We start from the raw sequence: 18830 nt of genomic DNA on the forward strand, positions 1-18830 counted from the left end.
TTACTTGCCCCTAAAAACTCAACACCCCCCAATCTGCCCTAAATACAAAATTACCCTGACACCCACCATCCACCTCAAAAATAAAACAACCCCAAACCCCCCCACCAAAATGACCCCAAGCCCCATTTACCTGACCGCATCCTCTCCCAATGTACTCTCCCTTTTTTCTCTGCCTTAACTATGCATGTGATTTGTTCAGCACACGCGTGGTTAAGGTAGAGAAAAAGGGAGTCGTCGTTAACGCAAGCATGGTTCGAGCGTCATTGTTCCGGATGTTTTCCACGACTGTGAGGATGTTAACACCTAACATAATAGGCTAGAGCCATCAGAGTCTATGAGGTGGATAGGGGCACCAGGAGTCACACCAGTCTCTCTCGTGAGTGCTGTCGTTTACCAGTACAGTCTCAGAACCCTGGTTACTCCTACACCCCGCGTGTACGGCCATTTACTACATCAGGCACTTACTTCTACGTGGGAGCAAGTCCAGCAGTGAAGCCTCACTGCAAGAGTTGGAGGGCTTCTAAGACGCAAACTCAATGACAGTAAACATCATCAGTGTATAGTAAACACTATTGCTTCTTGGAAGTGGCCTATACATACGTATAGGAACACAGAGAAGCTAAAACTAGGAGAAAAAGATACACACAAAAGACCAGAACCTCCTGAAGCCGTAACACAACCCCAAACATATTTTGAGGTCACATCGTGAGCAATAAAGTTTCATTTTTTCTAACTCTGAGCCCTCCATGTTGGGGGCCTGGTGGCTCAGTGGTTATTGAATCAACTGTAGAGATCTGTGTCTGACTGCATGGGTCAAATCCCAGCAGGTCCACCTTTGAGAGCTAAATAAAATGAGTACCACTGAGTTCACTAGCAACACAAATCTGCCTTATAAGACCAACAGCAACTCAATGTGAACCTGCACTTCACACCAAACATTTTCTGTTCTGGCAAAGGAACAATGCTATCTATTTAAATACGATATGTCACGGCCTCTTCGTTAGTGTATTTGGCTCTGGGCGGAAACTGAAATGAGTTGATTGGAGACCCTGAAACAGTTCAAAGAAAAAGAAAGACCTCTACACAAAACTAATAAGCTCACAAACCCACCACCCACATGAGATCAGCAATCAAACACAACCATTGAAGAGTGCACGATTCTGAGCACCAGCCCAAACAAAGGTGCCGCGCCCAGTTATTAAGGATCCTGTAGTCGGGTATTCCTAAGCTCTGGCATCATGTAACTGAGACACGATTGGTTGATTCTGGGAGAGAGGGCTGATCCCACACAGTGAGAGCACCTACAACAGTATCAATGGGGTGTTTTTATGTGCATCCCTCGTCCACGATAACTGGAGACCTCAAATTTCACAGAAAGGAGGAGGGGAATATTCATGTTTGTTTTTTGTTTTTTTGTCACCTGTTGTGTTCAAACTATTCCATTCACCCTATGATTAATCCCATCAGGTTTGACACCCTAGCCCACTAGAGAGCCTCTCATTCCCCCCATTGTGAATGAGTGAAATACACACCACCTCCTCTGACAACAGTCTGCAGATGGAGCCAAGCACAAAAAATACAAAGTTTAGTTGGGCTCAAGTGCAATGTGTGTTCAGCTCTGTCTAACACTGTTGTCGAAGGAGACGGTCATGAAACTGGACGGGAAGTACGGACAGCAACAGCAGGAAAGAACTTCCCCAGGACTGGCGGGTCCTTGGGCTTTCAGGTAAAACAGATACTCTAGTTGGTTCTGGTGGATCGTCTATAGCCATAAGGGGAATATTAATACAGTTCCAATTGGCAATAATTTGTTGTTTTTTCACCATCTGGACAGAGACACTGGTGCAGAATAAGAGTAAATGAATGGAACCTCTTCCCCGCTACTCTCCCTTCAGACTGGGCCTAACTTAGGGAAAGTTTGAAGAAGCACCTGGCTGGGTTAACTAAGAGTAGAAAGGAGACCCATATGCCTGCAAGAGCTGATTAACTGTGCCACCAGGAGGCGTGACCAGATTCACACAGCCCAGATGACTGGTAGAGATACAGGCAGATTGAAGAACTCAGCCTGTCCAGACGTCACATGAACACTCCAGCCCAGCAGAATAGAGGAAGGAATAGATCTCTCAACTGCCTTCAACTTCAAGAAAGGTCACGCTGTATCATGCCAGCCCAACTACATGCAAGTAGGGTGCAGTCATCTACCTTTGTTCAGCCTTGCAGTGACCAGGACATGGTTGGTGACCAGCATGGAAAATTAATTTTGCAAACCAGTAGATTTCGAGATACAAGCTCTAAAGAAAAAGGTGTCCTTGAGGCACAGTGCGAACTGGGCAACTATTTTAAAGTGCCCGCTGTAGAAGCCAAATGGAAATTTGGGCCCTTTTTGTGCATTTGGGTTCCTCTTAAGTGCACTGTGTACTGTAACAGGCCACCTGTGAATAAGACAACAAAGGTAAACGTTTACGTTTAAGTTAGCACTTTTTCAGTATTCACAAAACTGCATTTTAGTAGTGAGTTTTCTAAGGCAGACTACCAGTATCCCCATCACTCACTCTTCATTTCACAAGAGAGGCCCATGAAACCACAGAAGTCTATCCAAAGCATTTCCACGGGTCACACTGGCCACTGGACTCACTGTTCACTAAATATTGAAAAACTAGTGCGAGGGAGCTTGCAAGACGCTTATAGTTATAACTTGGGCTCAGTGGTGCTGGGAACTTTGGGTTTTCTTTGCTTAATAATATTAAGTGTATTAACTGACCACTTAATAAACATGATTTTCTTATTTAAAGTAAAACACTGATCGGGTATTGATTTTGAGTTTCCGCTCTAGTGGGAACCAAAGTCCATAGAACCTCTCCATGCTGAACATTAGCCCGACTGCCTGCCCTTAGCAGCGTCTTGGTTATTCCATTTTAAGAGAACTTGTAATGTGGAGCTGGAGCCAGTGGTAAACAACACAACTCACACAGGGTAATGTCCACTGTGAACTTCCAGTACTTACTCTGGGTGTGGAAGTACTAACGCCGGAGGTCTAGCAAGACCAGCTAGTCCAATAGTTCTGGTGCACGCAGGAAGGGTGTCAGTTACCATCTTGAAGGTCTGCCTGTTCAAAAATGTTATCAGAATTAAGACTGTCACCATTTTTGTGAACCAGGAAAAGCCTCAAATAAAACTCCTTAGCTAACAACCATTCGGCTGCATGAAGGAGAGAACCTCGCTCATTAGAAAAGTTCCATGGGAAGTGAAAGGAAGGGAAATGGGTTGCACAAAAAGTGAAGAACAGAACTCAATTCTATAAAATGGAGGAGCCATTGTAAGTGAAAGTTCTTCCCACGTGGTGTCATGCACCTTGGAAACTACAATCGGATGCTCATAACATCAGAAACAAAGTGCTTGGCTTCCTCATGAATTGGACCCTGTCAATATCTCTTCCTCCCACGGGGTGTCACAGAGTTGGGGAATGATGTTTCAGGGTCACAAGAGTGAGAGGCCTGGAGCTCGGCTTCGTCTTTTACCTGCACTGCCAGTATTGCTTCCTCCGACTGGTGTCATACAGCTGAGAGCTGACTATTTCATTGTCATGGGCATGACAGACAAAGATCGGCTTTGTTCTCAACCTCTCCCTGCAAGTGTCGATCCTACCACAGGGTGTCAAGCAACTGGGGGATAAGCATGTCAGGTGTTGAGTGACAGACAAGACCTCTGCTTCATCTGCTATCGGCCCTTCCCAGTACCTCTTCCTCGCACCGGCGTTAAGCAGCTTGGAGACTACCATCTCCAGGTCATGAGAGTGCTGGACCGAGAGCTCAGATTTAGCTCCCATCTGCCCCAGCCAGTGCCCCTTCCTCCCAGTGTCATACTGCTGAGAGACGACCATTTCAGGGTCACGAGAGTGAAACACCAAGAGCTCGGCTGCATCTTCTGTTTCTCGGCGCCAGTCTCTCTTCCATACATGGGAGTCGTGCTGCTGAGCGACGACCATTTCAGGGTCACGAGAGTGAAACACCAAGAGCTCGGCTGCATCTTCTGTTTCTCGGCGCCAGTCTCTCTTCCATACATGGGAGTCGTGCTGCTGAGCGACGACCATTTCAGGGTCACGAGAGTGAAACACCAAGAGCTCGGCTGCATCTTCTGTTTCTCGGCGCCAGTCTCTCTTCCATACATGGGAGTCGTGCTGCTGAGAGACGACCATTTCAGGGTCACGAGAGTGAAACACCAAGAGCTCGGCTGCATCTTCTGTTTCTCGGCGCCAGTCTCTCTTCCATACATGGGAGTCGTGCTGCTGAGCGACGACCATTTCAGGGTCACGAGAGTGAAACACCAAGAGCTCGGCTGCATCTTCTGTTTCTCGGCGCCAGTCTCTCTTCCATACATGGGAGTCGTGCTGCTGAGCGACGACCATTTCAGGGTCACGAGAGTGAAACACCAAGAGCTCGGCTGCATCTTCTGTTTCTCGGCGCCAGTCTCTCTTCCATACATGGGAGTCGTGCTGCTGAGCGACGACCATTTCAGGGTCACGAGAGTGAAACACCAAGAGCTCGGCTGCATCTTCTGTTTCTCGGCGCCAGTCTCTCTTCCATACATGGGAGTCGTGCTGCTGAGCGACGACCATTTCAGGGTCACGAGAGTGAAACACCAAAAGCTCGGCTGCATCTTTTGTTTCTCGGCGCCAGTCTCTCTTCCATACATGGGAGTCGTGCTGCTGAGCGACGACCATCACAATGTTCTGGAAGTAAAAACATATCTATGCAGATACTTCCTTCGATTCTCTAACAGGACAAACCGACGTCAAAGTACCACCTTACTCTGAAAAGAAAAGGCCTGTACCACTTCACCCTCTAGGTGGGGTGGAAGCTCAGGAATTTGGGATTCCCCATGCCAGCAATGGTTTCTCCCATACGGACGCGCACGTCCCTGTTTCACCCATTGGCAGAATGGGTGCAGAGCAGCCTAGTTAGAGGCCGAAGTTCTATGTATTATTAAGATGGACTAACATCTCTCTGATAACACTTCGTTTCCTCAGTGGAAGGGCCGCAGCATTTGAAACCTTGCTGACCATGACTAGAGCTGGACCCCTTGATGGATGCAGATATACTTCAGGAACCTCCACTTTGAGGAAGTATCAATGCTGCTGAGTCTTCAAACTTCAATTAACAAGTTTGTGTCCAACTTCACAGGAAGAAGCAGGATGTATGCCCCAGTCATTCTCATCATGGGACAGTAAAGCCCAATTCATTCAAACCAGACTCGAAACGTGCCTAGATGCGTCTGCATCTGGGAGGCGCAGGAACCTCCTTGGCCTCGATTTCTGAGCAGGATTTGGTACTGGTTCTAGCATCACCTAACGTGAGGCCAGTGTCTGGAAACGGAGGTAGTCAAGCAGTGCAGCGTTCAGATTCCACACCTGTTGAATCACATCCTCTCCATCAAGCACATCACCAAAAGCATTCTTTAAAAAAAACAAATTATGCTAAAATATGAGGGGGGAGCTTCCCCATGAACACAGCTCATTTGTTCAAATCAGTGTTGTATGAGCACTCACGTCTTAACGACTGGAAGTGACACCAGTTGGCGCCATCAGTGTTGACTCGTTTCAGATTGATCAATCAGAGCATTTGTAAAGCGCACTACTCACCTGTGAGGGTCTCAAGGCGCTTGATCAATGCTCTGGGGACATTGCAACAATAATATCCATCACTGCGATAAAAAGGGTCTACAGGTGTGGAATGTACACACCAGAGAACCTTGTACTGCAAACACAAAGAGCTGTGTGTGTCTACTGTGCTCAGGGGCGAAGTGAGGGTTCGCGTGTATTCATATAATCAACCGATGCAAGTGAGTTAATCTGGCACGGTTGTCTGATTCACAACACTGAATCTGTACGAGTCCTCACAGAGAAGAGACCCATTTATTTTTTGTTTCACTTAAGGGGGGGCAATAGATTTCCTTAGCCCCACGAGGCCTTTGTCTATCAGGATGTGCCCCAAATGTGGGAGACAGTACCTCTGACATGAGGTAAAATGAATGGTAAGTTCTTTCTTTCCTTTCGGGGGAGGGCTATGCAGCATCTGGCAGATTTCTCATGCACAACTGGCTAAGCAGCTAATTAACCGAGTGATAATTCGTCATATACTACAAACCTCTCAACGACCGCCAGTCAAAAACAATCTAAGATGGAGTCAACGCCCATGCGCAATGGAGCCGAAAGGGGAGGAGTCCCTCGATCTCGTGACTCGAAAGACTTCTTCGAAGAAAAACAACTTGTAACACTCCGAGCCCAACACTAGATGGCGGGATGTGCAAAGCATGTGTATCTGCAGCTACACATGCCATCGAACATATTATATATATATATATATATATACACATATATACACACACACACACACACACACACACACACACACACACACACACACGTGTGTTTTTTGTATTGCGCAAGCATAGCCAAAAAAGCAGAAGAGGGCTGAACAGAGTTAAAGACCAAAGATCTAATCAATGAGCAAACAAGCACAAAAAGACCATTACGGAGTCATGACGTAAGGTTGTTCAAGTTGTGTCCTCAACTCTTACTACCAACTCGGATCCTGACACAAGAGGATAGCCATTTAAAGTGTCCACTTTTGAATCACTTACCAACGCAAGAGACTTCATGTCCTACGACTGGTCTGGTTAGCTTCAAATCCTGTTTTGTTCAATCTGTTTGCCTAATGCCAGAGAGACTGTCTGCAGTTCGGACTATGAAAACTCTTCCCCAGGCAACGAAACGAGTGGGAAAGAAAAGTAGCAATTAAATCACTGAAAAAGATGAACTGAACAACCTTGGTGACGGACAGATTCACTCACCAAGAAACCTGTTTGAGAAACTGGCAAATAGATGTGAGAAGGTGAAAACACTCGCATCTTCCTTAGCTCTCACTTAAGTAACGCCCAGTAGCCACACTATCCGCCGGGACAGGACCTTCAGATTTACCAAAGGACAGAACGGTGGACCCAGGAGGAATGTCAATGCAAAGTTCAGAACCCGCAAGAGGACCAGAAACAACCTGTAAGAAGTGTATTTTGTGAGCATTTCAGATATCGCGCCCCAAAGGGCAATTTGAATAAAGGCCCCTGTTTGAAGCAATATAGTCATGACAAATAGTCCTTCACAGCTCCTATATCCTGAGACCCTTCACCATAAACATTTCAGCCTACAGAGGGTCTACAGCTCAGTCATGGCAGCCTTCGGAGAGCAGATCTCTGCGGCTGGTGCATAAATGCACTGGTACTGGCTCTTCTAGCAATGAAAAGATTATCCGTCGTTTCCTGATCAATCGAGTACAAAGGTGAAGCTAGCCGCTCGCCTTCCAGGAGTGAAGAGACTGGGGCGCTGCATCACTACTCTGTTGTGAAAGGGGATTCTCCTTTACAGGCAATGTATGGAAAGTAACTCACGTCTAGGAAGTCAGATCAGAATAACCTTCTTTACATTATCAAACCTTTTTCATCTCTCTTTTCATCAAAGGAAGAGGAACCACGTAATGGAAGATGCACTTCAGACCCTGCACACCTGGGGAAGTCAAATGGGCAACAGCAATGAACTTCTTATTGGTGTGGCTTGCAAAAAGGTCTCTGTCTGGCTGAGTCCACACCAGCTACTCGCAGGAGCAGCTTCCATTCCGAGCTGGCCAACTCGGTCTGCTCAGTCAGTCCACTGTTGGGTTCAAAGTCCTCCCTAGGAGAGCTGGTGATTGGCCAATGTCTTTGCCTATTGCACATAGACACAAGCCCACCCAGTGCTCACAGTGGGGTATGGTTCCCACTCTTACTGATGAAAAACACAGCTACTGAGTTCTTCATTAGTACTTGTTGTCTCAGAAGCAATGGGAGAAATGTTGTAAGGGCTAGCCACACCGCTCTCAGTTCTAGGACGTTTATTTGGAGATATCACTCCTGGGAAGTCCAAATAGCACTGACTGGACTATGTTTGAGATGTGCTCCCTGACCCACAATGGATGCATCTGTCACCAAGGTCATTTTTGTTGAAGGGGGCCTGAATGCATTCAGGAGCCAGTCCGACAAGCACGTCTATACAGCAACACCATGTCTTGATTTTCATAAAGACTCTGGGAGTCGAAACATGGCCAAACCATAGAAAAAGAAATTCAACATGTTCTTGGTGTCTCACGAATCTGAAAAATGTCCTGCAGCAGTATCTGATGATTAAGTACCAATACACGTATCACGAACCTAAAGAGACTAGCCAGTCTTGTCAGCATGGCTTGCAGAACCAGCTGCAGGATTTCCATCTTGTATCTCTCTTTTAAGGTAACTGTTGAACACTGAAGTATATTAAAAGAACCTAACCCACCACCATGAACCTCCAACCTTTCTGAGGGATTAGACAACACCTTGAGTAACAACCTTTGCCCCGTTTTAACATAGTCACCCTATAACTGAACTAGGGACATAATCTTGTGAAGTCAGACAATCCAGGTCTTACAAAACTCATGTAATATGAACACTTGTCGTCTATTTCTTCTTTATGATTTGTTTTTTAAATCTCTGTATATTCAGTTTTTTCGCATTCAAGAAACAAACTAAATAACATATCCCCCCAACTTCCAAGGCATGTGAACAATCATAAAGCAGCAGTCGTTGCATAGATCTTCCAGATTGTCGGACTGGTTCACATCATATTCCAGCATCCAGAACATTTCACATCAACACAAAAGCCCAACAATTCTTCGTGTGACCAGAGCCTGGCCTGTTCGCGCGCACCATTGGACCACCGTCTCTCCTCATACATTGTTTCCTCTTGCATCCATCCAGGGATCCCACACATTCTCACATTTACGGGGGCACTTTATGTTGGTTCTTCATGCCTTTAGAATTTAGGGTTCCTACAATCCACCAAGTAATGTTTTCTTCAGCTTTGAAAAAGCTCGGTGGTCACAGAAATCCAGAGTGAACCACGTCAGCTGAATGACACATTATTAATTTCAGCCACTTCTGTATGTTAGGTACAATGAAAAAAAAAAAACACAGAAGGGAATACCTGAAGGACTATGAATGAAGCGGGACATAGATGGCTACTGTCGCAACCAATAAAAATAAGAAAACACAAAACAAAACGGAAAAACAATTACTTTTCACTGATTTATTCATATTATTAGGAGTAGCTTAGCATTATTCAACATGTTCTGTGGGCAGAAGGGTTGCTCTCTGTGGGAGTTGCTACACTCAACCTGATATACATTAAAAAAGTAACCCAAGGATCTAATGTAAACAAAAATGGCAAACGTAGTTACAATACAGGAGGCAGCAAAACTCTCCTCCTAGGCCTAACAGAACATTACACACACTTGGCATGCAGGGATTATGTTACGAGACACGCAATGAAACACACAACAAAGCTAAAACAGGTTTATATAAGCATATGTTGGGAGTGCAATTCAAGACATCAGCAGACGTGTTTACATGTATGAAGGAATCCTGCACACAGTATGAACACATGCACTGCAGATAACTGAAGCTACATACAGTGTGCATGCAGAGTCACAAACGTAGGGCATCTACAGGAGAGCATGCATGAAGGATAAAAGGCCTACTTGGCCGTGCCCTACCACTGTGCTGACTTCAGATTCCTGGCTCGTGCTCCGGATGAGGACGGAAGGCCCAGTGCTGACAACAGAGTCCAGGTCATTCTTCTAGTACCAAGACAGACAGATAGTAAAAGTCAATCACTGCTCTCTAAAAGCACAACCCTCAAGATGGGCAGACATTCAGACATCAGAAATTAAAGAACGCTCCCAGCACAAGAGAGAAAGAGTTTTACAAATAAAAGACTGCTCTCTAGAAGCAGCTGGAAGCCTCAGAACTAGAGAGATTGACTGACGAGCATTACAACTCTACGACTATAGAGGACACTGAAATCCATACAGGAAATTCATACAAACCACATACAGGAGGATGGACGAGGAGGATAGACACTAGTTCCACACACTCCTGACTGCACAACAGCTTCACCAATGTATACACAAGTAATTTCAAGCTCCACTGATAATATATTGCATATGAACACACAGTGCTTTAAAACCCACCTGAACAGGTCTTGGATTGCTTGTGTTCTGGTTCAGAGAGAGACTTGGAAGTTTGGGTAGGAGTGTTTCTAATGGAGCAGGACCAAGGCTAATTTTCATTGGCTGGGTCTCATCCGAGGTGGCATGGTTGTACGCGTATATCTACGACATTTTTAATGTTAGCTGATAAAGTTGGTTTGCTGATGCCACATACAGGCAGATATATTTTATAAGTATGAACATCAATAAATGTCCTATGACCAAGAAATAAAGGGTTCTGATTTTCTGCCTCATACATGGTGGTGTCCGGAGAGTTACAGGCTTAGGAACACCCAATTTACTTGGGATGCCACTCTACGCTCCAGAGCTCGTGGACCTCACACGAGAGATGGTGTGGTCCAATTAAGATGAGGTCAGTCATTCCAATATTGTCAAATAACTCTGGGCCTCATTTCGAGGCTGATGGAGGGGTTACTCTGTCACAGCAGCGACGAATATCCCAACAGACGAAATATAAGGAAAATGTCACTTACCCAGTGTACATCTGTTCGTGGCATTAGTCGCTGCAGATTCACATGCTGTGCACATCCCGCCATCTGGTGTTGGGCTCGGAGTGTTACAAGTTGTTTTTCTTCGAAGAAGTCTTTTCGAGTCACGAGACCGAGGGACTCCTCCCATTTCGACTCCATTGCGCATGGGCGTCGACTCCATCTTAGATTGTTTTCCCCGCAGAGGGTGAGGTAGGACTTGTGTATGCTAGTAATAGTGCCCATGCAATGGAGTGAATGCGTATGTACATAATAAAGTTTCAAGTAATCTATTTACAAATGTACAAATGTTTAAGATCTACTTCTAAACGGCTACAGGCTCCCGGGGAGGCGGGTGGGCGCATGTGAATCTGCAGCGACTAATGCCACGAACAGATGTACACTGGGTAAGTGACATTTTCCGTTCGATGGCATGTGTAGCTGCAGATACACATGCTGTGCATAGACTAGTAAGCAGTTATCTCCCCAAAAGCGGTGGTTCAGCCTGTAGGAGTTGAAGTAGTTTGGAATAATGTTCTTAGTACAGCTTGACCTACTGTTGCTTGTTGTGCAGTTAGCACATCTACACAGTAGTGCTTGGTAAATGTATGAGGCGTAGACCATGTGGCTGCCTTACATATCTCGTTCATTGGAATATTTCCTAGAAAGGCCATGGTAGCACCTTTCTTTCTGGTTGAGTGTGCCTTTGGTGTAATAGGCAGCTCTCTCTTTGCTTTAAGATAGCAGGTTTGAATGCATTTAACTATCCATCTAGCAATGCCTTGTTTTGAAATTGGATTTCCTGTATGAGGTTTTTGAAAGGCGATAAATAGTGGTTTTGTCTTTCGAATTAGTTTTGTTCTGTCAATGTAGTACATTAGTGCTCTTTTGATGTCTAATGTATGTAGTGCTCTTTCAGCTACATAATCTGGCTGTGGGAAGAACACTGGTAATTCTACCGTTTGATTCAAGTGGAACGGTGAGATTACTTTTGGTAAAAATTTGGGATTTGTTCGTAGAACAACTTTATTTTTGTGTATTTGAATAAATGGTTCTTGAATGGTAAACGCTTGAATTTCACTCACTCTTCTTAGAGATGTGATGGCAATTAAAAATGCAACTTTCCACGTTAAGTATTGCATTTCACAAGAGTGCATGGGCTCAAAAGGTGGGCCCATGAGTCGTGTTAAGACAATGTTGAGGTTCCATGAAGGAACTGGTGGCGTTCTTGGTGGTATAATTCTCTTTAGGCCTTCCATAAGCGCTTTTATGACTGGTATCCTAAATAATGAAGTTGAGTGCGTAATTTGCAGGTAAACTGAAATTGCAGCAAGATGTATTTTTATGGAAGAGAAAGCTAGTTTTTCTTTTTGCAGATGTAGCAAGTATCCTACTATATCTTTTGTAGATGCGTGTAAGGGTTGAATTTGATTATTATGGCAGTAATAGACAAATCTTTTCCATTTATTTGCATAGCAGTGTCTAGTGGTAGGCTTTGTAGCCTGTTTTAGGACCTCCATACATTCTTGTGTGAGGTGTAAGTGTCCGAATTCTAGGATTTCAGGAGCCAAATTGCTAGATTCAGCGATGCTGGATTTGGATGTCTGATCTGTTGTTTGTGTTGTGTTATCAATAACAAAAGTACACTGTTCCTAACTCTAGGGTGAACAGTTAAAATTTAGGAGCTAAAAACCCTCACACACCCGAAAGGGTGTCATGCTTCATCATCGGGAAGCTCCTCGTCAGACCGGCTGGTGCAATGTCTGACGGGCTCCCCTTTCGGGGGCTCTTTGCCGGAGATCTTTTTAATATGTGGTGGCTGCCGTTGATTTATGAAGGTCAGACACTCTGAATGGCCGGAGAGTGATCAAATTAAGATTGATTAGAAACCCCTGAACTTGTTCTGTTTTAATATCTATCCAGAGGGGTTACGATCAAGATTAAAAACATAATAAAGTGGGGAATGAGAATGATGCTCAACCACTTTAGAAAGCCTGGAGTACTGGGAAATTGTCACCTATCTCCTAGGGTATGGTCAACATGTTTCGCGTAATATTGGTCGTGAAAGATCCTCTAACGCTTCATCAGGACCTACAGCAAACTAGACTTCTCCTGGCTGTGTACAAAAGAAAACACTATCTAATTACGTGTATGAGAGATAAATAGCAGTCACTTACAGCATTTCTGTGAACTGTCTCGTAAACAAAAAGGTCGCCCTAGAAAATAAAGGATATAATGGAAACAAATCTGAGTGCACGGTTGTATGACCTTCACCCCCAATGTGAATCTGTGCATCAAGTGCTGTCAAACACATAAAAGAACATTTGCTTACCCGCCCTCTGCTTTTGGGGGGCCCCTTAGGGGGTAGCACGATCCAGCCTATAGCTTCTGGCAGGGGTGAAATGTTGTTAGCACATTGAGAAACATTCAAAACTTGAATAGGGGACAAAATATGCAGTAGAGTACCCCCTATAACAAAGGTTATTGATGCCGGAATAAGTCAACATGCTAAGCACCATTAAATAACATGATCCTGGCATCATCATTTGTAATCAATCTAATATCTGTAGAAATAGCCGTATGTAAGAATTCCTCCTTATCTTTAACAATTGTCTGGTAGAGTAACTGTATCACCAAGTTAATAATACTCATAGATCTTAAATCAAAGCATATTTCCAACCAACCGTCATTAAAGATGAAGCAGTCCCATTCAATGGAGGTATATTCAGCATAGTGAAAAATTGCAGAGCTAGTCTCTGTCAAACGCTCTCCTTGGAGTACGATTCCCCACACTTACTTTTATATAGGCGTCCTCAATTCGAGACACCTACCCACCGTCGTGCTCGCCCTGAAGACAGAGAGCCGGTGCTCGATCGGCACATTTTAAACGCGGTGTGGAAGCTAATTGCTTCCGCGTTTCGACGGCGTGGTTTCATAAAAATGAAAAACGGACTTGATGAAGTCCGAATGATTAGCAAAACATCGAATAGTTCACTGTCAGTGTGTCGGCCATCTTAGAAAGGGGTTTGGACGGCTACTCTCTGGTTAAAATTGGAGAGTACAAACAAAGAACGCTTGGTAAAATATTTATTGTGTCAAACGTCAAAAATGAGTTAATTTAAAAATGATACATTGCCAGCATATGAGATAATGGCACCAGATAAAAAGTGGTGTGTCAGGCAAATTATAGACTAGCGATAAAGGAAGGAGATTCATTGCTATTTTAGATCAAAAAACCAGAAAGTTCGTAAAAATACCCATCGTTGGGGGTCATAAAAATGGTTATAGGTGGATTCGCCTCATTTAGTACAAACAAATCAGTGATCCATGCTCTTAACGAGACAAAGATACCCAGGGGATGTCATCATTCAACCCAATGATGTTAGTATGTAATTTAAACACCCAGCGTTGTTCAAGTCTGAACAATGATTGGGAGGAGTCGTTGATAAACTTGGGGGATTCCAACACTACCCAGCGCAAATCGTCTGGATGGTGGGGTTTCTCAAGAAAGTGGGCACATAATTTAGTAGTTATTCGGCCACATCTGATGTTACTTCTATGTTCATTGATCCTTATCTTGACAGGTCTGGTGGTCATTCCTATATATCGTAGGCCGCATGGACATGTTATCATGTACACACAATTTTTTGTATTGCAATTGGTATGTTTTATCAGGTTCCATCGGCCGATGGGTACCAGATCAAGTGTCTTAGTGTGGTGTGTCAAAGGACAGACGTTGCATTGTCCACATGGATAATGTCCTGATACTGGAGGAAGATTCCAGAGTGTTGTCTGGGTCTGGGTGGTATTCCTAGGGCGAGTATGAATTATCAAGTCCTTGATATTCTGTGATCGTTTAAAGGCAAAGAGTGGTCTAGGAATATTACAGCCACTACTGCCAAGTATTGACCATCTTTTCAAAATAAATCTCTTGATTTTATTGGACAGAGGGGTGAAAGTAGTCACACATGTCATTGATTTGTTGGTATCCCTGGTGTTAGGTTCGAGTAAAGCCTCACGATTATTATTCCTTGCTCTTTTCCGGGCTCGATTGATGATTTCCCGGGGGTAATTACGTGCCAATAATTTGGTTTGAAGGTCATTAGCCTGTGTATTGTAGGTGTGTGTTGAACTACAATTACGTCTTAGTCGCAAGAATTGGCCAAATGGTAAGTTATCACGTAATGATTTCGGATGATGGCTGTCGTATGTCAGGAGGCTATTACGGTCCGTTGGTTTTTGGTATGTACTCGTAGTTAGTTTGCCATTCTGGATAGTGATTAGTAAATCCAAAAAGCTAATCTCAGTGGTTGACATTGTCGATGTAAATCTCAAGAAAGGGTTGAGTGTATTAACCCATTCTGTAAAAGTTGAAACAGTCTCTAGGGGACCATGCCATACAATCAAAATGTCGTCGATGTAGCGTCGCCATAGTTTGATGTTGGCAAAAAACGGGTTTGTAGGTGGCAAAATGAATTGTTTCTCAAAGTTGTACATGTATAAACATGCCAAACTGGGAGCAAAGGTGCTACCCATGCATGTACCTCTTATCTGATGGTAAAAATCGTCTTCAAACTGGAAAAAATTCTCAGTCATTGCTAGATTAGCACATTGCATGATAAAAGAGACTGGTGATGTAAGATTTTCACTATTTGCTAGAAGTGTAGTTTCAACTACCCGTAAGGTCGCATCCTGTGGGATGTTTGTATACAGTGCTTCCACATCCAAGGTAATCAAACCGTGGACATAGACCGTGTCATTAATCAAGTCGATCAAATTTAATACATCCTTGGTATCCTGTATATAAGTTGACGATTTTTTAACCAAAGGCTGTAGGAAATGATCGCAAAATATAGACAGTGGTTCTAATAGAGACCCAATGCCTGACACTATTGGTCGTCCCGGTGGTGGTGAAGTGCCTTTATGAATCTTTGGAAGGCAATAAAAGTATGGGACCTTAGGGTGAAGAGTATCCAGAAAGGCTGCTTCTTTGGGAGAAATCCATGTATTATTGGTTGCTTCAAGAATCATAGACTTGATCTGTGATTGTAATCTAGGGGTAGGGTCCCTAGAGATCTTGGCATAGTAAGTATCATCACTTAGTAGTCGTAAGCACTCATGTCGTTAGTCTCCAGAGTTCATTATCACTATTGCCCCTCCCTTGTCAGCCTGTTTGATGACGATGGTTGTATCTTCACTCAATGTCTTTAAGGCTTGTCGTTCAATTGTGGGGATATTAATAAAAGGGCACTTGGGGTGTATTGTAGCTATGTCTGCTAGGACCGCTTTCTCAAAAGCTAACACCTCACAAGGAATAGTAGTAGATGGTGGGGTGAATGTTGATTTTGGCCTAAGTCCCGAATCAGTCTGAATATTGTCAGATGGTGTATCTGAAAAGTAAAAGTGTAATCTAATTTTACGGAACAATTGTGATAGTTCACAGTTCAACCTAAAAAGGTCTTCAGTCGGTGTGGGGACAAAGCCAAGACCTCGATTGAGCACCCTGGTTTCTGTCACAGAGAGTTGTTTAGTAGAAAGATTTACTACTAGGTTCTCGCCGGTTGATTTTTCCCCTGGCTTCTGGTGATCATCTGGGGTTCTTCTGTGGCCCATTGAACACGCCTGCCTCTGCCTCTTCTCCTGCCTCTCCCTCTGCCCCGGCCTCTGCCTAAAAAAGGATTGAATGGCATAAAGGGGCGGGGTTGGTAGAAGGGGTAGGGAGGTTGCCAGGGTACATGATGGTTGACAGGGTAAGGAGGATAATTGTAGAATGGTGGAGTGGGTGAGTTATCATCCGTACTCCATCCATCAGAAGAAGAACTGTTCACCAATGTATACACAAGTAATTTCAAGCTCCACTGATAATATATTGCATATGAACACACAGTGCTTTAAAACCCACCTGAACAGGTCTTGGATTGCTTGTGTTCTGGTTCAGAGAGAGACTTGGAAGTTTGGGTAGGAGTGTTTCTAATGGAGCAGGACCAAGGCTAATTTTCATTGGCTGGGTCTCATCCGAGGTGGCATGGTTGTACGCGTATATCTACGACATTTTTAATGTTAGCTGATAAAGTTGGTTTGCTGATGCCACATACAGGCAGATATATTTTATAAGTATGAACATCAATAAATGTCCTATGACCAAGAAATAAAGGGTTCTGATTTTCTGCCTCATACATGGTGGTGTCCGGAGAGTTACAGGCTTAGGAACACCCAATTTACTTGGGATGCCACTCTACGCTCCAGAGCTCGTGGACCTCACACGAGAGATGGTGTGGTCCAATTAAGATGAGGTCAGTCATTCCAATATTGTCAAATAACTCTGGGCCTCATTTCGAGGCTGATGGAGGGGTTACTCTGTCACAGCAGCGACGAATATCCCAACAGACGAAATATAAGGAAAATGTCACTTACCCAGTGTACATCTGTTCGTGGCATTAGTCGCTGCAGATTCACATGCTGTGCACATCCCGCCATCTGGTGTTGGGCTCGGAGTGTTACAAGTTGTTTTTCTTCGAAGAAGTCTTTTCGAGTCACGAGACCGAGGGACTCCTCCCATTTCGACTCCATTGCGCATGGGCGTCGACTCCATCTTAGATTGTTTTCCCCGCAGAGGGTGAGGTAGGACTTGTGTATGCTAGTAATAGTGCCCATGCAATGGAGTGAATGCGTATGTACATAATAAAGTTTCAAGTAATCTATTTACAAATGTACAAATGTTTAAGATCTACTTCTAAACGGCTACAGGCTCCCGGGGAGGCGGGTGGGCGCATGTGAATCTGCAGCGACTAATGCCACGAACAGATGTACACTGGGTAAGTGACATTTTCCGTTCGATGGCATGTGTAGCTGCAGATACACATGCTGTGCATAGACTAGTAAGCAGTTATCTCCCCAAAAGCGGTGGTTCAGCCTGTAGGAGTTGAAGTAGTTTGGAATAATGTTCTTAGTACAGCTTGACCTACTGTTGCTTGTTGTGCAGTTAGCACATCTACACAGTAGTGCTTGGTAAATGTATGAGGCGTAGACCATGTGGCTGCCTTACATATTTCGTTCATTGGAATATTTCCTAGAAAGGCCATGGTAGCACCTTTCTTTCTGGTTGAGTGTGCCCTTGGTGTAATAGGCAGTTCTCTTTTAGCTTTAAGATAGCAGATTTGGATGCACTTAACTATCCATCTGGCAATGCCTCGTTTAGAAATTGGATTCCCTGTATGAGGTTTTTGAAAGGCGATAAATAGTGGTTTTGTCTTTCGAATTAGTTTTGTTCTGTCAATGTAGTACATTAGTGCTCTTTTGATGTCTAATGTATGTAGTGCTCTTTCAGCTACAGAATCTGGCTGTGGGAAGAACACTGGTAATTCTACCGTTTGATTCAAGTGGAACGGTGAGATTACTTTTGGTAAAAATTTGGGATTTGTTCGTAGAACAACTTTATTTTTGTGTATTTGAATAAATGGTTCTTGAATGGTAAACGCTTGAATTTCACTCACTCTTCTTAGAGATGTGATGGCAATTAAAAATGCAACTTTCCACGTTAAGTATTGCATTTCACAAGAGTGCATGGGCTCAAAAGGTGGGCCCATGAGTCGTGTTAAGACAATGTTGAGGTTCCATGAAGGAACTGGTGGCGTTCTTGGTGGTATAATTCTCTTTAGGCCTTCCATAAGCGCTTTTATGACTGGTATCCTAAATAATGAAGTTGAGTGCGTAATTTGCAGGTAAACTGAAATTGCAGCAAGATGTATTTTTATGGAAGAGAAAGCTAGTTTTTCTTTTTGCAGATGTAGCAAGTATCCTACTATATCTTTTGTAGATGCGTGTAAGGGTTGAATTTGATTATTATGGCAGTAATAGACAAATCTTTTCCATTTATTTGCATAGCAGTGTCTAGTGGTAGGCTTTGTAGCCTGTTTTAGGACCTCCATACATTCTTGTGTGAGGTGTAAGTGTCCGAATTCTAGGATTTCAGGAGCCAAATTGCTAGATTCAGCGATGCTGGATTTGGATGTCTGATCTGTTGTTTGTGTTGTGTTAACAGATCTGGTCTGTTTGGTAGTTTGACATGAGGTACTACTGACAGGTCTAGTAGTGTGGTGTATCAAGGTTGCCTTGCCCATGTTGGTGCTATTAGTAGGAGTTTGAGTTTGTTTTGACTCAACTTGTTTACTAGATATGGAAGAAGTGGGAGAGGGGGAAAAGAGTACGCAAATATCCCTGACCAGTTCATCCATGG

The 18830-nt window shown here is 44.0% G+C and overlaps 1 protein-coding gene across 14 annotated transcripts in view; it reads right to left on the reverse strand.

The window, feature by feature from the left end:
* The window catches only part of MADD (MAP kinase activating death domain), a 639440-nt gene that overhangs the window by 293432 nt on the left and 327178 nt on the right, over positions 1-18830 (reverse strand). For 10 of the 14 annotated variants that reach the window (XM_069221634.1, XM_069221641.1, XM_069221631.1 and 7 more), the window contains one exon: positions 9612-9695. The exons of 2 other annotated variants lie outside the window; for them this stretch is intronic. In XM_069221634.1, the coding sequence (XP_069077735.1) occupies positions 9612-9695 (84 nt within the window). The remainder of the gene's footprint in view (positions 1-9611; positions 9696-18830) is intronic. 2 more of the 14 variants (XM_069221632.1, XM_069221636.1) reach the window with 1 other exon arrangement.

Source organism: Pleurodeles waltl, chromosome 3_1, assembly GCF_031143425.1.
Source record: "Pleurodeles waltl isolate 20211129_DDA chromosome 3_1, aPleWal1.hap1.20221129, whole genome shotgun sequence".
Classification (NCBI taxonomy): Eukaryota; Metazoa; Chordata; class Amphibia; order Caudata; family Salamandridae; genus Pleurodeles; species Pleurodeles waltl.